Below are 20,597 nucleotides of genomic sequence, written 5' to 3'. Positions count from 1 at the left end.
TATATAAGAAGATTTTAAAATAAATGGTTAGTCTCACTACCATTAGAAATATACCAAAGAGCTGTATGTCCCAGTTTTTCTCCAATCTCTGCGTGTGTATGGATAATTCAGACCTGATTCAATAAAGAATTAGCCCAATAGTAGATAATGTTTAGCTACTACTCATTGGATCCCAGAGTTGTATTTTAGCCTAAACCTGCAGCATTGATTTAAATTTCAAATAAAACAAAAGGGGTTGACTGCCAATTATGTGGACTAAACAACATATTGGGTTATGGGAAACAAACAAACAAAGAAAGAAAGACTCTACAGATAACATTTGCCTCCAAAAACTAATAAAAGTATCATTAGAAAAGAAAGAACAACAATTCAATGGTATAAGTATGATAACAAAATCAGGATGTACAAGGTGGCTCAGAAGAAGGATGGTTAATTCTTCTTAGAATTTGGGGTTGGAACTCCTGAAGGGCAATCATAGGAGCAAGAAATTCAGAATACAGGTGAATGGATGATTTGTGATAGGACTCGGACTAGTTAATGAAGAAAGAGATTCCTGGAAAGGAGCGGATAAAGTAGAAGAAAGTAGATATACCCAAGAACTGGAAATCTACTGAAGAAAACAAATGAAGGCATGCATAGCAGGTGTGAGGAACGAGAAAAGTGGAAGGAGTAAAAATTAAGAAGTCAGATGGTTAAGTGGCTGCTACTAGCCTTCATTGTCACTCTCTGTGGCCATATTCTCGATCTAAGGATCAAGAAGAGAATTATTTCTGAGGTACAGAGGCTGGCCATGGGAGAAATTTACTGAAACAAAATTGAGGTTAGGTATAGTAATGTAGAGTTCAAGGACTTGAGAAGATGATTCATCAGATGAGTCTCATATATAGACTTTGAATTTCTTCTGAATGATGGCAAGAGTTGGGGCCAGGAATAAAGAAGCATGAGCCAGTTTCTAAGGAATTATCTGGAGGCCAATAGATGACAGAAATAAGAAAAGGCAATGGTGAAACAACCAGCTCAGATCATGAGGTTGGGGAAAGAATGAGAGCAATGGTAGTATTAAGACAGGAGAATGTTGATTTACTTCTCCTGATACGAAAGAAAGAGCAGGCCCTCTGCTTGGTGAAGCTCCTATGAAGCAGCATCTTTCCCAATTCATGTGTCTGCTAAGATGAGGAGCAGTAGAAGGACTTCTGTGGAGGCCCCGAGATTGTAGAGTGCAATTCAATGAGAGTTCTCCAAGGCAGAGGTTCAGAGGAAAGATAGCAGTGAGAAAAGCTAGTTGGCAGAGAGGGTACTGAGCAAGGTGTGATGGTCAACATATGTTTATTGGGTTCTGCTGATGTGCCAGACCCTGGGCTGGGTTTGGTCATAGGCAAGTCAGCCTTAGCCTCTGTTTTGCAGAAGTAGAGGGATCAAAATTTGGCCTCCAGAGGTTGGATGAAGGGCACAGAAAGACATAACTGCCCTCAAGCTTTTCAAAGTGTAGAATAGTGGGCTTCCCTAGATGAGACTGGACCATAAAATTTTAACAAAGCCTTTATTAAATTGGAGAAGGGAGGGAGAAACTGTGTGATAATAGAAAACATTTATATATTGATCTCTGCACCACCACTCCTCTGGTTCCTGGCACAGAACTACTAAAAGCTTTGTAATTGTCTAAGTGATAAGATCACTAGGAGCATCTTTTGTACTAATATAAACAGGGTTTTTGACCATGGCTCCTGACACAGACTTTATATCCTTTGAAATTTCCTGGGTAATTAACAATATGTTATCACCCAGGTGGGCTCCTGGATGAGGGCTAGTCAAGAGAAAGACCAAGATTAGAAGCTTGGAATTTTCAGCCCCATCCCATCTCCTTCAAGAAGAGGAGAAGGACTGGAAATTGATCCATCATGCCTCAATGATGAACATTAAAAAAAAAATTCCAAAGGTACAATGGGGTTCAGGGCGCTTCTGGGTTGCTGAACACATGGAAGTGCTGGGAGAGTGGTGCGCCCTGAGAGGGCTTGGAAGCTCTGTACCCCTTCCCACATACCTTGCCCTATGCATCTTGCGCATCTGGCTGTTCATTTGTGTCCTTTGTCATATCTTTTTACAATAAACTGGTAAACATTAAGTAAACTGTTTCTCTGAGTTCTGTGAGCTGCTCGAGCAAATTAGTTTAACCCAAGGAGGGGGTCATGGAAAGCTTCAATTTATAGCTGATTTGTCAGAAGCACAGGTAAAAACCTGGACTTTCTATTAGTATCTGAAGTGCAGTGAGGGACAGGGGGAGGTTTGTGGGATCTAATGCTATCTCTAGGTAAACAGTGTCAGAATTGAGTTAAATTGTAGGACACCAAGCTGGTGTCACAGAATTGCTTGGTGTGGGGAAATTCTCACACATTTGGTATCAGATATGTTGTGAGTGTGGTAGTTATGGGAGAATAAAGGAGAAACACAGGAGTAATGTAGGTTTTCTTTACACAGACTTAAAAGCTAAGACTTCAATTCATCTTTGGGTACTTTAATTTCTAAATATAAAATCTACCCACACAAAAATTTTAAAGCTAAATATTTTATTTTTCCTCCTACAATTGTTTGAATCATGAAAGTCAGATGATCTAGAGCAGTTTTAGGCAGGCAAGGATAGAGCTTAAATGTCCATTAAAAAGAGCTCATTGACTATGTTTACATGGGCAAAAAAAGAAAAGCAGGCTCACATTGTTGAGGCAAAATACTTGACTGTAATTTCTTGAACTATATTTTGTTTTCCATGTATCTTCAGGGACTGGAACATTTTAGGCAATTTATAAATATTTGTGGAATAAATAATTTAATCTTATAAAGATTTAACAAGTGAGTGGGGTAGACGAGAGCATGTGTAATAGGAGGTCAGAGTTGCAAATTTTAGATGGACAGCAATTAAGGACATCTTCACCAATATGAATAGAGCCAATATAAATTGAAATTTCTTTCTGGCCCTTTCCAGGTTCAGTTATGGAATAAAAGTGCTTTGCACCTTTCCCTTTCCACTAGCTGCTGCTTCATTCATTACCTAAAATGAATAAAACTACCCAACTTGGGGGAAGGTTCCAGATCATGAAATGACTGGGCTGTGTTAAGTTGTCTGGTCAGAGGGAATTATCCTCATTTGGTCAAAGCAGTACCAATGGTGGTTGGGAAATTTTCAGTAGGCTCAGGGATGCTTCAGCTCCCATCAGTGATGAAGAGAAGAGGATAAGTTGAATGAAGGTAGGTACAAATGTCATTATTTGACAAGACCCAGAAAAGGCAGAAATATTTTTACCTTTGATGTACCTCATTTGTTAAGACAGATCAATCTAAGTGGCAATCTTTTAATTTTCTAACTCATCAATTTTGTGTTCATGTGCATCTGTGAATACAGAGACAATAATAACCATTATTCAGAAGGACACATATTTTAAGTTATTTTCCCAGTGGCAATGGCTCTTTGTATAAAACAGTGTAGAGGACATATAGCCCCATTTTATGGGATCTGAATGACAATTTTTACTTTTTTCAGTTATTATAGAGGCTTATAATTACTCTTATGACATACTTTTTGCCTTATATATGGATTTTTTGATGGCAAGGCATTCTTCGGGGAAAAAATCCCCTACTATGACATGTGGAAAAATATAATCTGCCCTGTAATGTTATACTTTATGTTCAGTTTCCATGGGCAGAATATGGCAAAAAAATGTCTGGATAATTCAAATCAAAAGAAAAAGAAATTAGGGAGGAAGGATCCAAGGTGGCAGCATACATAAATGCTGTGCTTGCCTCCTCCCATGACCACATTAAAATACAACTAATTATAGAACAATCAACCTGGAGAACCATCTGAAGTCTAGCTAAACAGAAGTTTTATAGCTAAGGATATGAAGAAGAAGCCATATTGAGACTGGAAGGAAGGGCAGAGATGCTGAGCAGGCCAGGTGAACACCTGCTGTGACCACTCAGATTTGGGAGGGATATCTCTGCCATGGAGGATCCCACTCTGCAGAGGAGTGAGGGACCCCAGCCTCACCTTGGGGTCTCCAGCCTGGTGCCAGGAAGAGGAGCCACCATGGCACCTGGCCGTGAAAAACGGTAGAGATTCTAACCATCTGGGTGGGACAGAAGGCTGTGGGAAACCCAGACATCCTTCTAAAGGGTGTGCATACAGACTCACTAGCTCACAGGCACTCACTCTGGGCTCTGGCAGAGGGACAGTGACTCAGGAGGCATCAGAGACATATGGGGAGAGACAAAGTTGTGTGGCTTAGGGTGAGTACTGGAGGGACAGTCACCATTTTCACTGTGTAAAATCTTCCTCTTGTGCAGCCGGCAGGTGGGTGCCGTCTTTCCCGTGCAGAGCCTTCCCACACACAGTTAAATTTGACTCTGCACTGGCCTGGTGAGCACCTCTCCCACCATCCTGGTGGTTCCCTGGGACCCTGCTCCACCCAATTCTTGCAATGCCAGAGACAATTTCTTGAGGAACAGCCAGCTCCACCTGTACTGCACTCTTTCTTGGACAACTCTCAGGGGTCTGAGAGCTTTAGACACCAATGGACAGATCTACCAGACAGAAAATCAACACGAAAACAGCAGCCTTAAATAACACACTAGACCAGATGGATTTAATTGATATTTTTAGAGCATTTCACTCCAAAGCAGTAGAATACACATTGGTTTTTAAATGCATATGGAACATTTTTCAAGATAGGCCACATGTTAGGCCCCAAAAAAAGTCTTAATAAATTTAAGAAGATTGAACTCATATCAAGGATCTTCTTTGACCACAATGGTATGAAACTAGAAATCAATTACAAGAAAAAACAAAACTGAAAAACACAAACACATAGAGGCTAATCAACATGTTACTAAATAATAAATGGGACAACAATGAAATCAAGGAAGAAATCAAAATATGCCTTCAGACAAATGAAAATGAAAACACAATGACCCCAAATCTATGGGACACAGCAAAAGCAGGTCCAAGAGGGAAATTCATAGCAATACAGGCCTATCTCATGACAAATCTCAAAGAAACAATCTAACCTTACATTTAAAGGAACTAGAAAAAGAAGAGCAAACAAAGCCCAAAGTGAATAGAAAGAAGGAAATAAATATCAGAGCAGAAATAAATGAAATAGAATCTAAAAACACAATGTAGAAGACCAATGAAACCAAGAGCTTGTTCTTCAAAAAAGATTACCCAAATGGATAAAACTTTAAGCAGACTCATCAAGACAAAAGGAAGGAGGACCTGAATAAATAAAATAAGAAACGAAAGAAGAGAAGTGACAACTGACACCACAGAAATACAAAGGAATATAAGAAAATAATATAAACAATTATATGCCAACAAATTGGACAATCTGGAAGAAATGGATAAATTCCTATAAACATAAAACTTTCCAAGACTGAATAAAGAAAAAACAGAAGATCTGAATCAAAAGATAATTACTAACAAAATTGAATAATCAGTAATAAAAAATACTCCCAACAAACAAAAGTCCTGGACTGGACAGCTTCACAGGTGAATTTTACCAAACTTTCAAAGAAAAATTAACACTGATACTTCTCAAACTAGTCCAAAAAATTCAAGAGGAGGGAATGCTCCCAAGCTCATTTTATGAGGCCAGCATTACCCTGATTCCAAAACCAAACAAAAACATTACAAAAAAAGAAAACTAAAGGTTTATATCCCTGATGAACATACGAGGTCTGACAATGATAACTATTTGAACTGATAAATGAATTCAGTAAAGTGGCAGGATACAAAATTAATATTGAGACATTGGTTGCATTTTTTATACCAATGATGAACTGTTAGAAAGAGAAGTTAAGAAAACAATCCCACTTACAATTGTATTAAAAAAAACCCCCAAAAACCTAGAGATAAATTTAACCGAAGAGGTAAAACCTGTATTCAGAAAACTATAAGACACTGAAGAAAGAAATTGAAGAAGATACAAATAAATGGAAGCATATACTATGCTCAAGGGTAGGAAGAATTAACATCCTTAAAATGTCCACAATACCCAAATCAATGTATATACGAGGTTGGACAATTAAGCCTGTGAACTCATCCTAGAAAAAACGCTCAATTATCATACCTTGTATTCAGTGCAATCCCTATTAAAATACCAATGGCATTTTTCACAGAACTAGAAAAAATAATTCTAAAATTTATAAGGAACCACAAAAGACCTCAAATAGGCACAGCAATCTTGAGAAAAAATAACAAAATTGGAGGTATCATACTATCTGATATCAAACTATATTATAATACAAAAGAGTATTGGCATAAAAAGAGACACATTGGCATAAAAAGAGAACAGCACAGAGTGCCCAAATAGTCTCACACTTATATGGTCATTTAATCTGTGATAAAGAAGGCAAGAACATACAATGGGGTAAAGACAGTCTCTTTAATAAATGGTTTTGGGAAAACTGGACAGATATACACAAAAATATGAAACTGGATCACCTTCTTACTCCATACACAAGAAGAAACTCAAAATGGATCAAATGCTTAAATGTAAGGCCCAAAACCATAAATCTCCCAGAAGAAAATATAGGCAGTAAACTCTCTGACATTGCTCTTAGTGATATTTTTTCTGATCTATCTCCTTAAGCAAAGGAAAAAAAGGAGAAGAAACAAATGTGACTATATCAAACTATAAAGATTTTACACAGCAAAAGAAACCACTAAGAAAACGAAAAGGCAGGCTACTGAATGGGAGAAGATTTTTGCCAGTGATACATTTGATAAGGGGTTAATATCCAAAATTTATAAAGAACTCACACAAGTCAACACCAAAAAAAAAAAAAAAAAAAAAAAAAAAAATCCAATTAAAAAATGGGCAGAGGACCTGAATAGCTGTTTTTCTAAAGAGGACTTATACATAGCCTATAGACATATGAAAAGATGCTCAACATCATTAAGCATCAGAGAAATGCAAATAAAAGTTCCAATGAGACATCCCCTCATACCAGTCAGGATGGCTATCACCAATAAATCAACAAACAACTAGTGATGGTGAGGATGGAGAGAAAAGGGTAAATTGTTCGTAGAATTGCAAACTGGTGCAGCCACTATGGAAAACAGTATGGTGCTTCCTCAAAAAATAAAAAAAATAGAACTACTTTATGACCCAGAAATTCCACTTCTGGGTATTTACCCAAAGAAATCCAAAATACTAATTTGAAAAGGTATGCACCCTTATGTTCATTACAGCACTATTTATAATAACCAAGATTTGAAAGCAACCCAAGCACCCATCAACAGACAATTCAATAAAGATGTGGTACATATGTAGAATGGAATATTAATTGGCCTTAAAAAAGAATGAAATCTTACCATTTGTGACAACATGGATGTACCTAGAGGGTATTATACTAAGTGAAATAAGTCAGAATGAGAAACACAAATACCATATGACCTCACTTATATGTGGAATCTAAAGAACAAAATAAACACGTAAAACAGACTCATAGATACAGAGAACAAAGAGATAGGTGCCAGAGGTGAGGGGGTTTGGGGAGCTGGGTGAAAAAGGTAAAAGGATTAAGAAATACAAATTGGTAGTTAAAAAATAGTCATGAGGTGGGAATGGGGCAGCAGGTGAAGGGATTAGAAAGTGCAAATTAGTAGTCATAATATAGTCACAGTATGGGGAATTTAATCAACAGTGTCGTAAAGATTATGTAGTGCCAGATGGGCACTGGACTTATCAGGCGGATCACTTCATAGACTGTGTAAATGCCTGATCAATGTACACCTGAAGCTGAAGTAGAATAATATTGAATGTCAACCATAATTAAATATATATGTATATAAATACATATATATATATATATATATATATATATATATATATATATATATATGATGTGGAGTACAGCATAGTGAAGATAGTCAGTGGTATTGTAACAGCTATATAGGATGTTAGAGGAGTAGCAGATTGGGGGTTTGTCACTTTGTGAGGGGTGTAAAATGTCCAACTATTACATTGCATTGTGTAACTGAAAGTAATAAAAAATAAAAATAAAATTAAAAAATAGTCATGGGGATGTAAAGTACAGCACAGAGAATATAATAAATAATGTTGCAACTACTGGGGGTGCCCCAAAAATGTATACAAGTGGACACTTCGGTCAGTGTTGCTCAAGCAGTAGTTTGCCATAATCAGAAGTTCTGGACGCTGATGGTAACCACTTTGAGCACCTTTTGTAATTGAAGGAGAGAAAAGTGACTTGTATTCATGTTTTGTTATTGGTATATATTGAGTATTACAATTTAATACAGTTTTCTTTTCTTAAAATGTGTATACATTTTTTTTGGCATCTGCTGTATGTATAGTTTCAGTTGGGTGCTAGACTAATCGGGGGAAATTACTGTATAAATTATGTAAGTATCTAACCACTATGCTGCACACCTGAAACTAATATAAAATAATATTGAATGGCAACAGTAACTGAAAAAAAAAGAAATAAATAATTTAAAAAGTAATATGCACGAGTGAATAAATACTCCAAATTGCATCTAAGAAGGTTCCCATATCACTCTTTCCAGTCGTAATGATACAGCCTGTAGAGGTAAAAATGGTGATGATGATGAAAATGTAAGTTATTATTTGTAAGCGCACTTAAAACTGTATCTGGCATGAGTGTTTTGGAAATAAATAATTTAAATAATTATCTCTTTGCTTTGTTTTTATATTTTTACCACGAATTGATACATCTGCAAACAATATAGTTTAATTTTGCCTGATTTTGATATACACATAAGTGGAATTACTCTCTATGTATCATTATGTAACTTATTTCTTTTGCTCATCATTATATTTGTGAGCTTCATTCATGTTGTTATATACAGTAGTAGTTTATTCATTTTAGTTGCTGTATAACATTCATTCCATTGTATGAATATGCCACAATTAATATATTCATTAATTACAGGTTTTTTTTTAAATGTGAATCATTACTATGAACTTTCTTGGGGTTATTCTGATGTGTATGAGCAAAAGTTTATTATATATTTACTGATTATGTAGATTTTTCTAATTTATATTATAGCGCACCTATTCAAGTTTTTGCTGTTTCTTCCTATGGCTAGCTGATTTTTTAAAAATTGATTTGGAGGATTTATTTTTTTCATGCCTATTTGGAGGATTTTTAAAAAAAATTCTGGTTACTAGTTACTTATAAGTTATTTGTAAAGCAAATAACTCTTCCTCCCTAGAGTTTACATTTTTTACTCTTTTAATGGTGTCTTTTGATGAACAAAAATTCTTAAATATCATTAAGTTTATCAATCTTTTCTGTTTAAAACAAGAAAAAATTTAATTGGGATTCAATTTAGTAATTGTTTCAGTTCTGTCTTCTACTTGCAAAAATATTACAGTTGTTTACATTTCTTAATTATTTTCCAGTGTTTAGCCCCAACTAAAAATGAAGAAAGGAAAAGGCCATCAATCTAGTGTGATTTAAATGCTCGATGTTATGGTTCTCAAATTTAATATGCATAAAAATGACCTGGGAAGCTTGTGAAAATTTGTGGAAGCTTGAAAAAGTTTGTAGATTTTTAAGCTTCACTTCCAGAGATTTTTAAGTCAGGAATTCTAGGATGTGAATGGAAAAAGGCATTTAATAAACACCCCAGCTGATTCTGACACAAGTGGTCTTAGGCCACATAATGAGAAACTGCTTAGAGAATACACTACTTACTGCATAGCCAATGAACCACAAGCAGAAAGCAGGAGAGATCCATTCTCTGGCATGAATTCCACAGTCAATCCACACAGCATTTTTGGCTGTTTTTTCCTTTCTAGAAACCTGCCAAAAGAAAACCAAAAAAAAAAGAAACAAGAAGTCTCAGGATAACACATTTACTTAGGGTTTATATTTAATCCTTTTAACAAATCTCTGAAATATACATTATTTTCTGTATTCCTTTGAGAATTCTCAAGGGAAATTAAAAGCAGGTGAGATTAAAGGTGAAGAGATGAAATTACTAGCGAAGATCACATAGCTGGTGAAAATCGGATTAAGTTTTGAAGCCAGGACTCTTGATTTAAAGATCTTTTTATTCCCCAACATTTATTTTTTAAAGATTTTTATTAAGATATAGTTAACATAAAATATAATACTAGTTTCAAGTGTACAACATTGTTATTCAACATTTATACATTCATACAAAGAAGTGATCACCATGATAAATCCAGCAACCACCTGACACCGTACCACACTATCACAATGTTATTGACTATATTCCCCATGCTGTACATTACATCCCCATGACTTATTTGTTTTATACCTGGAAATTTAAACCTCTTATTACCCTTTACCTTTCCCCACCTTTTAAAATTTTTCAATTACAGTTGACTTTCAATATTATTTTGTATTAATTTCAGGTATACAGCATAGTGGTTAGACATTAACATAACTTAAGAAGTGTTCCCCCTGACTAGTCAAGTACCCACCTGCCATGATACATAGTTATTACCATATTATCGACCATATTCCCTATGCTTTACTTTACATCTCCATGAAAATTTTGTAACTACCAATTTCTACTTCTTAATCCCTTCACACTTCTTACTCTGCCCCTAAACCCCCTCCCATCTATCAACCTGATAAATCTTGTATCCATCTGACACCATACATAGATATTACAATATTATTGATTATATTCCTTATGCCATACTCTACACACCCATGAGTATTTTGTAACTACCACTTTGTATTTCTTACTCCCTTCCCCTTTTTTACTGACCCCCACAAGCCCTCTCCATTCTGGCAACTGTTAAAATGTTCTCTGTATCTATGGGTATGTTTCTGTTTTATTTGTTTATTTTGTTATTTAGATTCCACATATAAGTGAAATCACATTGCATTTGTCTTTCTCTGTCTGATATACTCCACTTAGCACAATACCCTCTAGGTCCATTCATGCAGCCACAGATGGCAAGAACCCATTTCTTTCTATGGCCAAGCAATATTCCATTGTATATAGATATCACCTCCTCTTTCTCCATTCATCCATTGATGGACACCCAGGCTGCCTCTACATCTTGGATATTGTAAACAATGATGCAATGAACATATGGATGCATTCGTCCCCTCGAAGTAACACTTTGGGTAAATACCCAGAAGTGGGATTACTGGGTCCTTCTTTGTCTCTTGTTATAACCTTTGTTTTAAAGTCTGTTTTGTCCAGTATAAGTATTGCTACTCCAGTATTTTCTTTCCATTTTCATGAAATATCATTTTCCATTCCTTTACTTTCAGTCTGTGTGTGTCTTTCAATCTGAAGTGAGTCTCTTCTAGGCAGCTTACGTAAGGGACTTGCTTTCTTATCCATTTAGCCACCTTATGTCTTTTGGAGCATTTAATCCATTTACATTTACAAGTAATTGTTGATAAATATGTAGTTATTGCCATTTTAGTATATTTTTTTTAATCTTTTTTTCTTCCTTTACTTAAAGAAGTCCCTCGACATTACTTATAATACTGGTTTGTGGTGATGAACTCCTTTAGCTTTTTCTTATCTGGGAAGCTCTTTATCTGTCCTTCAATTCTAAATGATAGCTTTCCTGTGTAGAGTAATCTTGCTTGTAGGTCTTTATTTACATCACTTTGAATATTTTGTACCAATCCCTTCTGGCCTGCAAAGTTTCTGTTGAGCAATCAGCTGACAGTCTTATGGGAGCTCCCTTGTAGGTAACTAACTGTTTTTCTCTTGCTGCTTTTAAGATTCTCTCTTTGTTTTTAACCTTTGGCATTTTAAGAATGATGTGTCTTGCTGTTGTCCTCTTTGGGTTCATCCGGTTTGGGACTCTGTGTTCCTGAGCTTATATATCTATTTCCTTAACCAGGTTAGGGAAGTTTTCCCTCATTATTTTTTCAAATAAGTTTTCAATTTCTTGTTCTCTCTCTTCTTCTTGTATCCCTATGATGCATATGTTGGTATGCTTGATGTTGTCCCAGAGGTCCCTTAAACTGTCCTCATTTTGGGGGGGATTCTCTTTTCTTTTTGCTGTTCTGATTGGGTGTTTTCTGCTACCTTATCTTTTAAATCACTGATTTGATTCCCTGCTTCATCTAAGATTCCCTCTACTGTATTTTTCATTTCAGTTATTGTATTCTTAATTTTTTGACTGGATCTTTTTAAATGTTTTTCTATCTCCATTTTTATTTTTCCTATCTCTTTGTCAAAGTTATCACTGAGTTTATTTACTCTTCCCCTAAGTTCATATTACCAGTGTTCGGTACTCTGCATCTGGTAGATGATTATCTCTATTTTGTTTAGTTTTTTCTCTGGAGCTTTTTTCTCTTCCTTCACTTGGGACACATTTCTTTGTCTTCCTATTTTGGCTGCCTCCTGTTGTTTATATCTATGTATTCGGTAGGGCTGTGATGTCTCCCAGTCTTAGCGGAGTGGCCTTATGTAGCAGATGTTCTGTGGGATTTAGCAGTACAGTCTTACAAGTCACTTGACCAGGTGCTCCAGGTGTATCCTTTGTATGGGTTGTGTGCTCTCCTGTTGTAGTTCATCCTTGGTTGCTGTTTTTGTATCAGTGGGAGGGAGTAACCCTCAGGCTGATTGGTTGTAAGTAGTTTCTGTGACTACAGTGGAGGAGCTATTTTGCAGAGACTGACCCTATGGAGGATGGTTTCACTTAAGCAAGGCTCTGGTTTCTGCTTAGTCTGCCCTTTGTGTGCGTCATCATCTGAAGCAGCCAGGTAATGCTTCCCCTGGGTCTGATATTGGCCATGTGGATTGCCAGCCTTGGGGCCTCCTGGGAGGGCCCTGCCACAGGTCAAGTTTAGCTACAGCCTGTGCCCTGCTGGGGGCCACCTAGCATGTGCAACAAAGCAACCTACAGATAGCTGTCACCCACACTATGCTTGGAGGTTCATTGAGAGGCCAAACCACAAACCAAGTGATGTGCTTTAGTCTGCTTGACAAGTGGTACAGGAAATACTGAAGCTAGATGCTGCTTGTTTGGGTTTGTGAAACTTTGAGAGATATATTTTTTAGGAAAGTCCACAGCATGAGTCAACAGCCATTTGAATGGAAAAGCCACTGGAAGCAGCTTGGGTATCCTTGAAAGTTGGATGGGGTGGAGTCTCAGGGAATCACCAGGTGAATGAGTAGTGTTAGCCATATTGATGAAGACTGAGATGTGGTGGCTGCCTGTGTCTGAACTCCAGGATGGGGAAGGGCTCAACAAAGAAACAATGACTTCTGCCAGCACTTCCCTCTGGGAGAAAGCTGCCCTTCCAGCCTTCACTCTGAATCTAGACAACTCAGTTCCTCCTTGTATGTCCCCAGGGCCTTTTGAGCTGTTGGCCCTGCACTGGAGCACTGAGTGAGTGAATATATCACCGAGTAAAACTGTGAGTGGGCCCTGTAAGAGGAATGCTTGGGACTCCAGCTGCTCTTCACATCACTCAGCCACAATCTCTGCTGATTTTCACAGCCATAGGTTTTGGGGACTTCTCTCTCTGGCATTGGAACCCTGGGCTCAGGAGCCTGGTGTGGGGCAGGGACCCCTTGCTCCTCCATGGGGGACTTCTGCAGCTGAGATATCCCTCCTAATTTGTAGCAGTCACATGCAGGATTGGGACCATCCCATTCTGTGTCTCTGCCTCCTATTAGTCTTGATGTGGCTTCTTCTGCACAGCCTTAGTTGTAGGACTTCAGTTCAACTAGACTTCAGGTGATTATCAATGGTAGTTGTTCCATAATTTAGTTGTAATTTTCATGCGGTCATGAGAAGAGGCAAGTACAGGGTTTACCTATTCTGCCATCTTGAACCAAAAACCTATTCCCCCACATTTAACTACTCATTCCAGTGCTGCATGTGGACATGCAGAAGTAGAGGTTAGAGAACTAGTGCTTCAGGCAATTTCTTCACACTTTATTAGAGGTAAAATGGTATATGTTGCGTGGGTACCTTTCTGTGGGAGGTGTGGAACAGAGAAACGCTTGGGAAAGGTAAGCTTGTGGTGCCAAAAATAAACTTGGACTTCCTCACCATTTTTCTAGAGTACATACATTTTATGTGTAGACTATTTCCCCATTTCACATAAAAAGAAAAAAAGCACACATATAACTTCACACTACCTTATCACAAACAGATTTGGGGACAGAAGTCTTGTTTTGATTCATAGTATCAGAGACCAGTACAAGTTGTTAACTCTCTGGAATAAGAACTTTCAACTTTTCCTCAATGATAGCCTTTGATGGCTTCAGAAGAATTCTTAAAAACAGCTCCAAACAAAATGAATCATGTATCATTTGCTTTTAAAAATTAGTTACAACACAGTTTTAGGGCATAGAGGGGAGTGAGAAGAGTGTTGTAAAATCAAACAAATATGCGTGGTTGCAATTCTAAAGCAAGAAAAAGAGAGTTAGATTTTTAGATTGCTATCTGCACCACCCATGGAGGATTTTTCTTAACTAACCTGAAGCTAGTGATATTCAATGAGAAAGCAAGTGAGAAAGTCACATAGCATTGACCATAAAGAGTCAAATTGTACAGAGAACTGCCTGGCTGATTTAATCTATTTAATTTAATAAAAAATCCTGAGTTGTCTGACTTATTCACCTTCTGTCTAACTTTGTTGAGCAAACACTCTTGTTACTCACCCTGACAATGGAAAGATGGAAGAACTCCAGAACCAACATCATGCCAGTATGTACACATCCTTGGTCAAGTAAGACCAGGACTTGAGCATGCAGCAAGCATGGCTTTCCAACATATACATCTAGGTCCCAGAAACCCAAGTTTCAAAGAGTACACACAACATGGCTGGAAGCAAATGTCATGGTTGGGTATATCGTTATTACATGGATCCAATCGGATTGACCTACACAGCTAACAAGAAGATCCAATGTTTCATATGTCTGTCTTGAGTTTGCACTACAAGTCCCTATCAGAACAGATCAAAATCCAGAAATCTTGACTCAAAATCTTATCTTTAGATGACTGAACAGGCTCACTTATCACAATTTAGATAATGTTGGGAAACTATATGTAAACTAGTCTAACTAAATCTAACGTATTTTTCCAATGATTAAAATTTTTCCAGAGCTTCTTTTTAACTCAAAAAAATATTTTTAGGGGGAAGAGTGGTAAAACAACAACAACAACAACAAAACCATAACTACAGAATTAGAAAGTAACAGGCAGGAATTAGTATGGTTTCATGACTCCCCAAAATTCTTCCTGTTGCAATATTCACTCACTTTTACTGAGGTCAATTTATTCAACTAAAAATAATCAACTAAATGGACCATGACTGGAGCACAAGCTATTATATCAGCTCTATTGTGAAGACCCCAGCATTGCCCTGATTCCTGTTCTTCCTTGAGTTTGGTTTGTCAGCTCTTATTTTGGTTCCAAAAACTGCGTCAATGTCAGTGTTTGTCCAATAGCAGATTCTCTCTCTCTCTCTCTCTCTCTCTCTCTCTCTCTCTCTCTCTCTCTCTCTCCTTTCCTGTAAGCCAGTCAGAGGTGGTGGTGGTGGTGGTGGTGGTAGTGGTGGTGTAAATAAAACAGGACTTGAAAAATAACCCAGACCACTCCCCTCATTTTATGACAGTAGGCCCTGAAGCTCAGGAAGGCTAAATGGCTTATTTATGTCACTTAAACAGAGACAGAGTTGATTCTAAAACTGGGGTTTCCACTCATAGAACAACACTGCAACACTGCATTAGTAAATGAAAAAGAAATTGTAAGTAATAACCAACCTTAAATAGCTGGATATTAAAGTTGAGGAACATTTATAACACAAATATTTCCAGAACTCAAAGAAAAAATATCCAAGTTAGAGCAACCACTGCTGGAGAATTAACACATCCCTCAAAGTTAAAAGATTAATGACTCTACTTGCAACATACCTTTAAAACATAAAGTGGACGCTTCTCAAATGACGATCCAATGTGGATTTTTTCAACCATATGGGGATACCGCTCAGTTATATCTTCTATCCAATAATAGATCTATTGAAATGGAAACAAGCAGTAAGTCACAGAGCAAGTTCAAAGCATTTCCTTGACCAAACGAAGAAGACAACTTCTTCAAGGGAAGGAGATCCCTCCTAAACCTCTATATGTAGAAAGACTGAGGAACTAAAACACTTGGGGCAGAGTGTTCCTTCTGTTTAGAAAAAAATCAATAAAATTAAAATTTTGAAAAGTATCAAGGTTTAGAGAAAGAGTAGAAAGGTACTAAGAAACTTATGACAAAGTAGGAAAAATTCATCTTTAAAGTATGTGTCCTGAGAGTTATTTTTATAGGCTTATTACATTAAATCCCTGCCTCTGTGTATGAAACCCTCTTTACCATTAATTCAAGAGTTCAGTTTTATTATATGTAGGACTATTAAAAAAAATTCACTTTTCAAGAGTAACCAAAGGAAGCCCTGGGCACTATCTTCACACAGGATAAATGGCAGTGCCATTATTTCCCACTAGAGACCTGAGCACTCACAATAAGATCTGTGAAATTATAAGAGGCAAAGGTGAGTACAATGTGGAGGGGAAAGAATTTCTCTTTTACCCTGAGGAGGAGTTTGATTCTGGAATCTCTCCTGTGTGGAAGTCTAGTGGTATTTATGATTCTGTCAAGATTATAGTACAAGGACAAATTAAAAGTTCTGAGACTGACTTTAAGCTAGCATCCACTTCAAAGCAGGTGTTGAATGATGGAACATGACCATGTTTTAATGTAGACCAACTTCTCTCAGGGGCCACAATTAAACTTTTATACATTCTGGAATGGCAATAACCAACCCTTGGCCTTACTTCTGGAAACTTTTCTAGAGTTAATTTCAAATAGCAGTCCTAGTTGATGGGAACTGGAGCACCATTTATTCTTGGATCCTCTTAAAGTAGCATAACTAGGGTGAGTGGTTGTCTGTGCTGGGAATTAAGATGCTCCTGGGAGGCATACCTGCCACCAATGTCTGTCAGTATCTGTGGTGTTGGAGATTTAATCATCCGGGATATCCTCAGTGGTCCTCTGTATACTGTGTTACTCTTCCAAGGAATAAATACATCTGAGAGAACTATTACATATACTATCTTGTGTTACAGTGATGGTTCAATAGATTTCCTCCAATGGGGTAGGCTGTGTTGTATGGATGCTGCTTTACAAAAGCTTTATTTTACAATCTGATCTGAGGTAATGAAAGTAACATGTTTTGAATAAATCTTCCTTTGGCATTTGTTTTAAGAAATATTTTGGTTTTGCTATTTGTTTTTCTCTCTATGGTGGATTACTCAAGATTTCCTGGTGAAAGTTAATGACAAAAGAACATTGTCTGCTCACCAGGTGACCTTGTGGTGAGGGCTGAAGGAGAGATCAGTGCTGAAGTGGAAGGAAGGACTTGAAGGAATTTTCTGATAGTAAGATTGCCATGGTTCCTATGAACCTTCTAGAAAGGATTGGGGTAGGAGGAAGGAGAGGCTTGAAACATTTCCTGACATGTCATTGTTATGAGTTGAATTGTGTTCCCCCAGGCATATATTGAAGCCCTAACTTCCAGTACCTTAGAATGTGACTGCATTTTGGAGATAGGGCCTTCAAAATAGGTAATTCAATTAAATGAGGCTTTTAGTGTGGGTCCTAATCCACCTAAATCGGTGGCCTTATAAGAAGTGAAGATTAAGACATACAGAGAGACACCAGAGATGTACAGAAAGAGAGAAAAGGACATAGCGAGAAGGCAGCCATCTTCAAGTCAAGGAGAGACACCTCAGGAGAAACCAACCCTACTGATACATTGATTGTGGGTTTCCAGCCTCCAGAACAGTGATAGAATAAAGTTCTATTGTTTAAGCTACCCAGTCTGTGGTACTTTGTTATGGCAGACAATACAGGGTATGGCAAACTAATATAGTCATTTATGTACTTTACCCCCCTCCCCCATGTATTTTCAACTCTTTCCTGGGGATAGTGTAAAAAAAAAGATAATTTTTTGGAAAAAAAATTAAAAAATATTTTTAAACTATTTAAAAATACTTCTGTTTAAGGCATTCCCCTCTTTCCGCTGAACTCAGCACAGCAGTGAAATTACCTTCTCCATTCCTACCTAGCCTCTCAACTCTAGACATCAAGTTTGCTTATTCAGGACTGATGGTAGACTCTGGAGGGGGTTGGTCTGGGTGGGATAAACAGAGGCAAGAGATAAAGAAGGGGGATGCCTTTTAAGATTCCCATCAATCAGCCATGCACATTGATTCTAGAGCAGACTAAGTTCTGGTTTAACTACCTGGAAACTAACAGATGCTTTTGAAGAATAAATAGAAAATTGATTTTTAGGAGGTCTGACAATTAAGTTAGAGAACTTGTTGCAATGATGTTGCTAACCTTTTCTGATATTAGAGGGATTATTCATTATGAATTTGTACCAACTGGACAAACAGTTAACCAAGTTTACTATTTGGAAGTGTTGAAAAGACTGCATGAAAAAGTTAGACAATCTGAACTTTTCACCAACAATCCATGGCTCTTGCATCATGACAATGCACCAGCTCACACGGTAGTCTGTGAGGGAGTTTTTAGCCAGTAAACAAACTATTGTATTAGAACACCCTCCCTACTCACCTGATCTGGCCCCCAATGATTTCTTTCTTTACTTGAAGATAAAGGAAATATTGAAAGAAAGATATTTTGATGACATACAGGGTAATACGATGACAGCTCTGATGGCCATCCCAGAAAGAGTTCCAAAATTGCTTTGAAGGGTAAACTAAGTGCTGGCATCAGTGCATAGCTTCCCAAGGGGAGTAGTTCAAAGGTGACCATAGTGATATTCAACAATGAGGTATGTACACTTTTTCTAGAATGAGTTTGCAAACTTAATTGTCAGACCTCATGTTACTTAAGTCTTAGATGTTTTAAAAACATGAATATGGTCCTTAATAGTTTCTGGGCACCTGAACAAAGACAATATAAATACTCATATTAAGAAATATAGCAGTATGCTTCTATGAAAGAATAAAAGGGATTTTTATCCATTGGAGTATACTATGTAAAAAAGAAAGACCTATTGTCATGTGGGGTCTCTGGTCCCGCTCCACACACCAGAATGCAGGATATGGTGAGGCCAAAAAGGAACACTCACGGCGCCATGGATAGGGGAGTCATACCACTATAGTCTTGCTAGTGGCTGGGTTGGAGACACAGGTAGAAGGAGCCACACGATCCACAGTCCTTCGTCTGCTTCTCTGCCAACCAAACAGCGAACCAACCCCCTAGCATAGCCACGGCAGTTATATTAGTGGCCAATGGCTAACTGGTTACAGATGATGGCCAACTAGTCACAGCTGATGGCCATCTATCACTCAAGCCAGCACCCTTCCACGTGAGGCCGAGACCCTGGAAACTGCTCTCTGGGACTCTATCCCCATACCTACAACTGGAGCACCTGACTCAGGTGACCAGGGAGACTGCGCAACTGGGCCCCACAAAATACCTACTACATAAATCCACTCTACTAGGACCAGGAGACATAGCAGCCCTACCTAATACAACAAAATAAACACAGGGAAGCAGCCAAAATAGGGGAGACAAAGAAACAGGTCCCAAATGAAAAAAGAGAACACAGCTTCAGAAAAAGAACTAAACAGAATGGACACAAGCAACTATCAGATGCAGACTTCCAAACTCTGGTTATAAGGATGCTCAATGATCTCAGGGAGAATTTCAACAAAGAGATAAGAAATGTAAAACAGGAGGTAGAAAACATAAAAAAGAATCAGTGAGAAATAAAGAATATAATAACTGAAATTAAAAAAAAAATTTGATAAAAGACAACTCAAAGAAAGTGGAGTAGGTAAGTGCTGTGCTCGCCTCCTCTCTAGACCACATCACTATTACAACTAAACTACAAAACAACCATCATTGAAAACTGACACTGAGAATTGAAGTCTAGGTGAACAGAAGTCCTACAACTAAGGACACATAGAAAAAGCCACTTTGAGACTGGTAGGAAGGGTGGAGATGTGGACAAGGCCAGTCCCACATGGCCTGGTCCACGTGTGGTGTTTAAAATCAAGAGAGATATCACGGCTGTGGAGGTCCCCCATCAGGGAGTGAGGGCTCCCAGTCCCAGACTAGGCTCCTCAGCCCAGGGTTCCAGTACTGGGAAGAGAAGTCCCCATAACTTCTGGCTGTGAAAACTAATGGAGATTATGGCTGAGTGAGACAGAGGGTGGCTGGATTCCCTCTTAAAGGGATCATGCACAAAATTACTTGCTGACCTGCTCACTGGCTCAGAGCTCCAGTGCTGGGCAGTAGCTCAAAAGGTGCCAAGGACATAAGGGGAGGAACTAAGTTGTCTGGTTTCTGGGGGAGAGCTTTCTCCCAGAGAGAAGTGCTGGCAGAAGCCATTGTTTCTTTGTTGAGACCTTCCCCCTTCTGGAGTGCAGACACAGGTGGCTGCCATATCTGAGTCTCCATCAACATGACGAACACCACTCATCCACCCTGGTGATTCTCTCAGACCCCACCCCATCCAAATTTTGGACACACCCAAGCTGCTTCCAGTGGCTTGGCTTATTCCATAACTTGCGC

At 38.0% G+C, this 20,597-nt stretch overlaps 1 protein-coding gene across 1 annotated transcript in view; it reads right to left on the bottom strand.

Moving 5' to 3' along the window:
- CPB2 (carboxypeptidase B2) overlaps positions 1 to 20,597 on the bottom strand; it is a 56,657-nt gene that overhangs the window by 15,975 nt on the left and 20,085 nt on the right. Inside the window, exons 5-6 of the mRNA XM_019753549.2 lie at positions 15,917 to 16,018; positions 9,733 to 9,840 (exon numbers count right to left, since the gene is read on the bottom strand). Coding sequence (XP_019609108.2) covers positions 9,733 to 9,840; positions 15,917 to 16,018 — 210 coding nt within the window. The remainder of the gene's footprint in view (positions 1 to 9,732; positions 9,841 to 15,916; positions 16,019 to 20,597) is intronic.

The sequence above is a fragment of the Rhinolophus sinicus genome, linkage group LG04 (assembly GCF_036562045.2).
Source record: "Rhinolophus sinicus isolate RSC01 linkage group LG04, ASM3656204v1, whole genome shotgun sequence".
In the NCBI taxonomy this organism is placed as follows: domain Eukaryota; kingdom Metazoa; phylum Chordata; class Mammalia; order Chiroptera; family Rhinolophidae; genus Rhinolophus; species Rhinolophus sinicus.
Note: the sequence above shows the minus strand (reverse complement) of the source record. Positions and strands in the feature narration are given on the sequence as shown.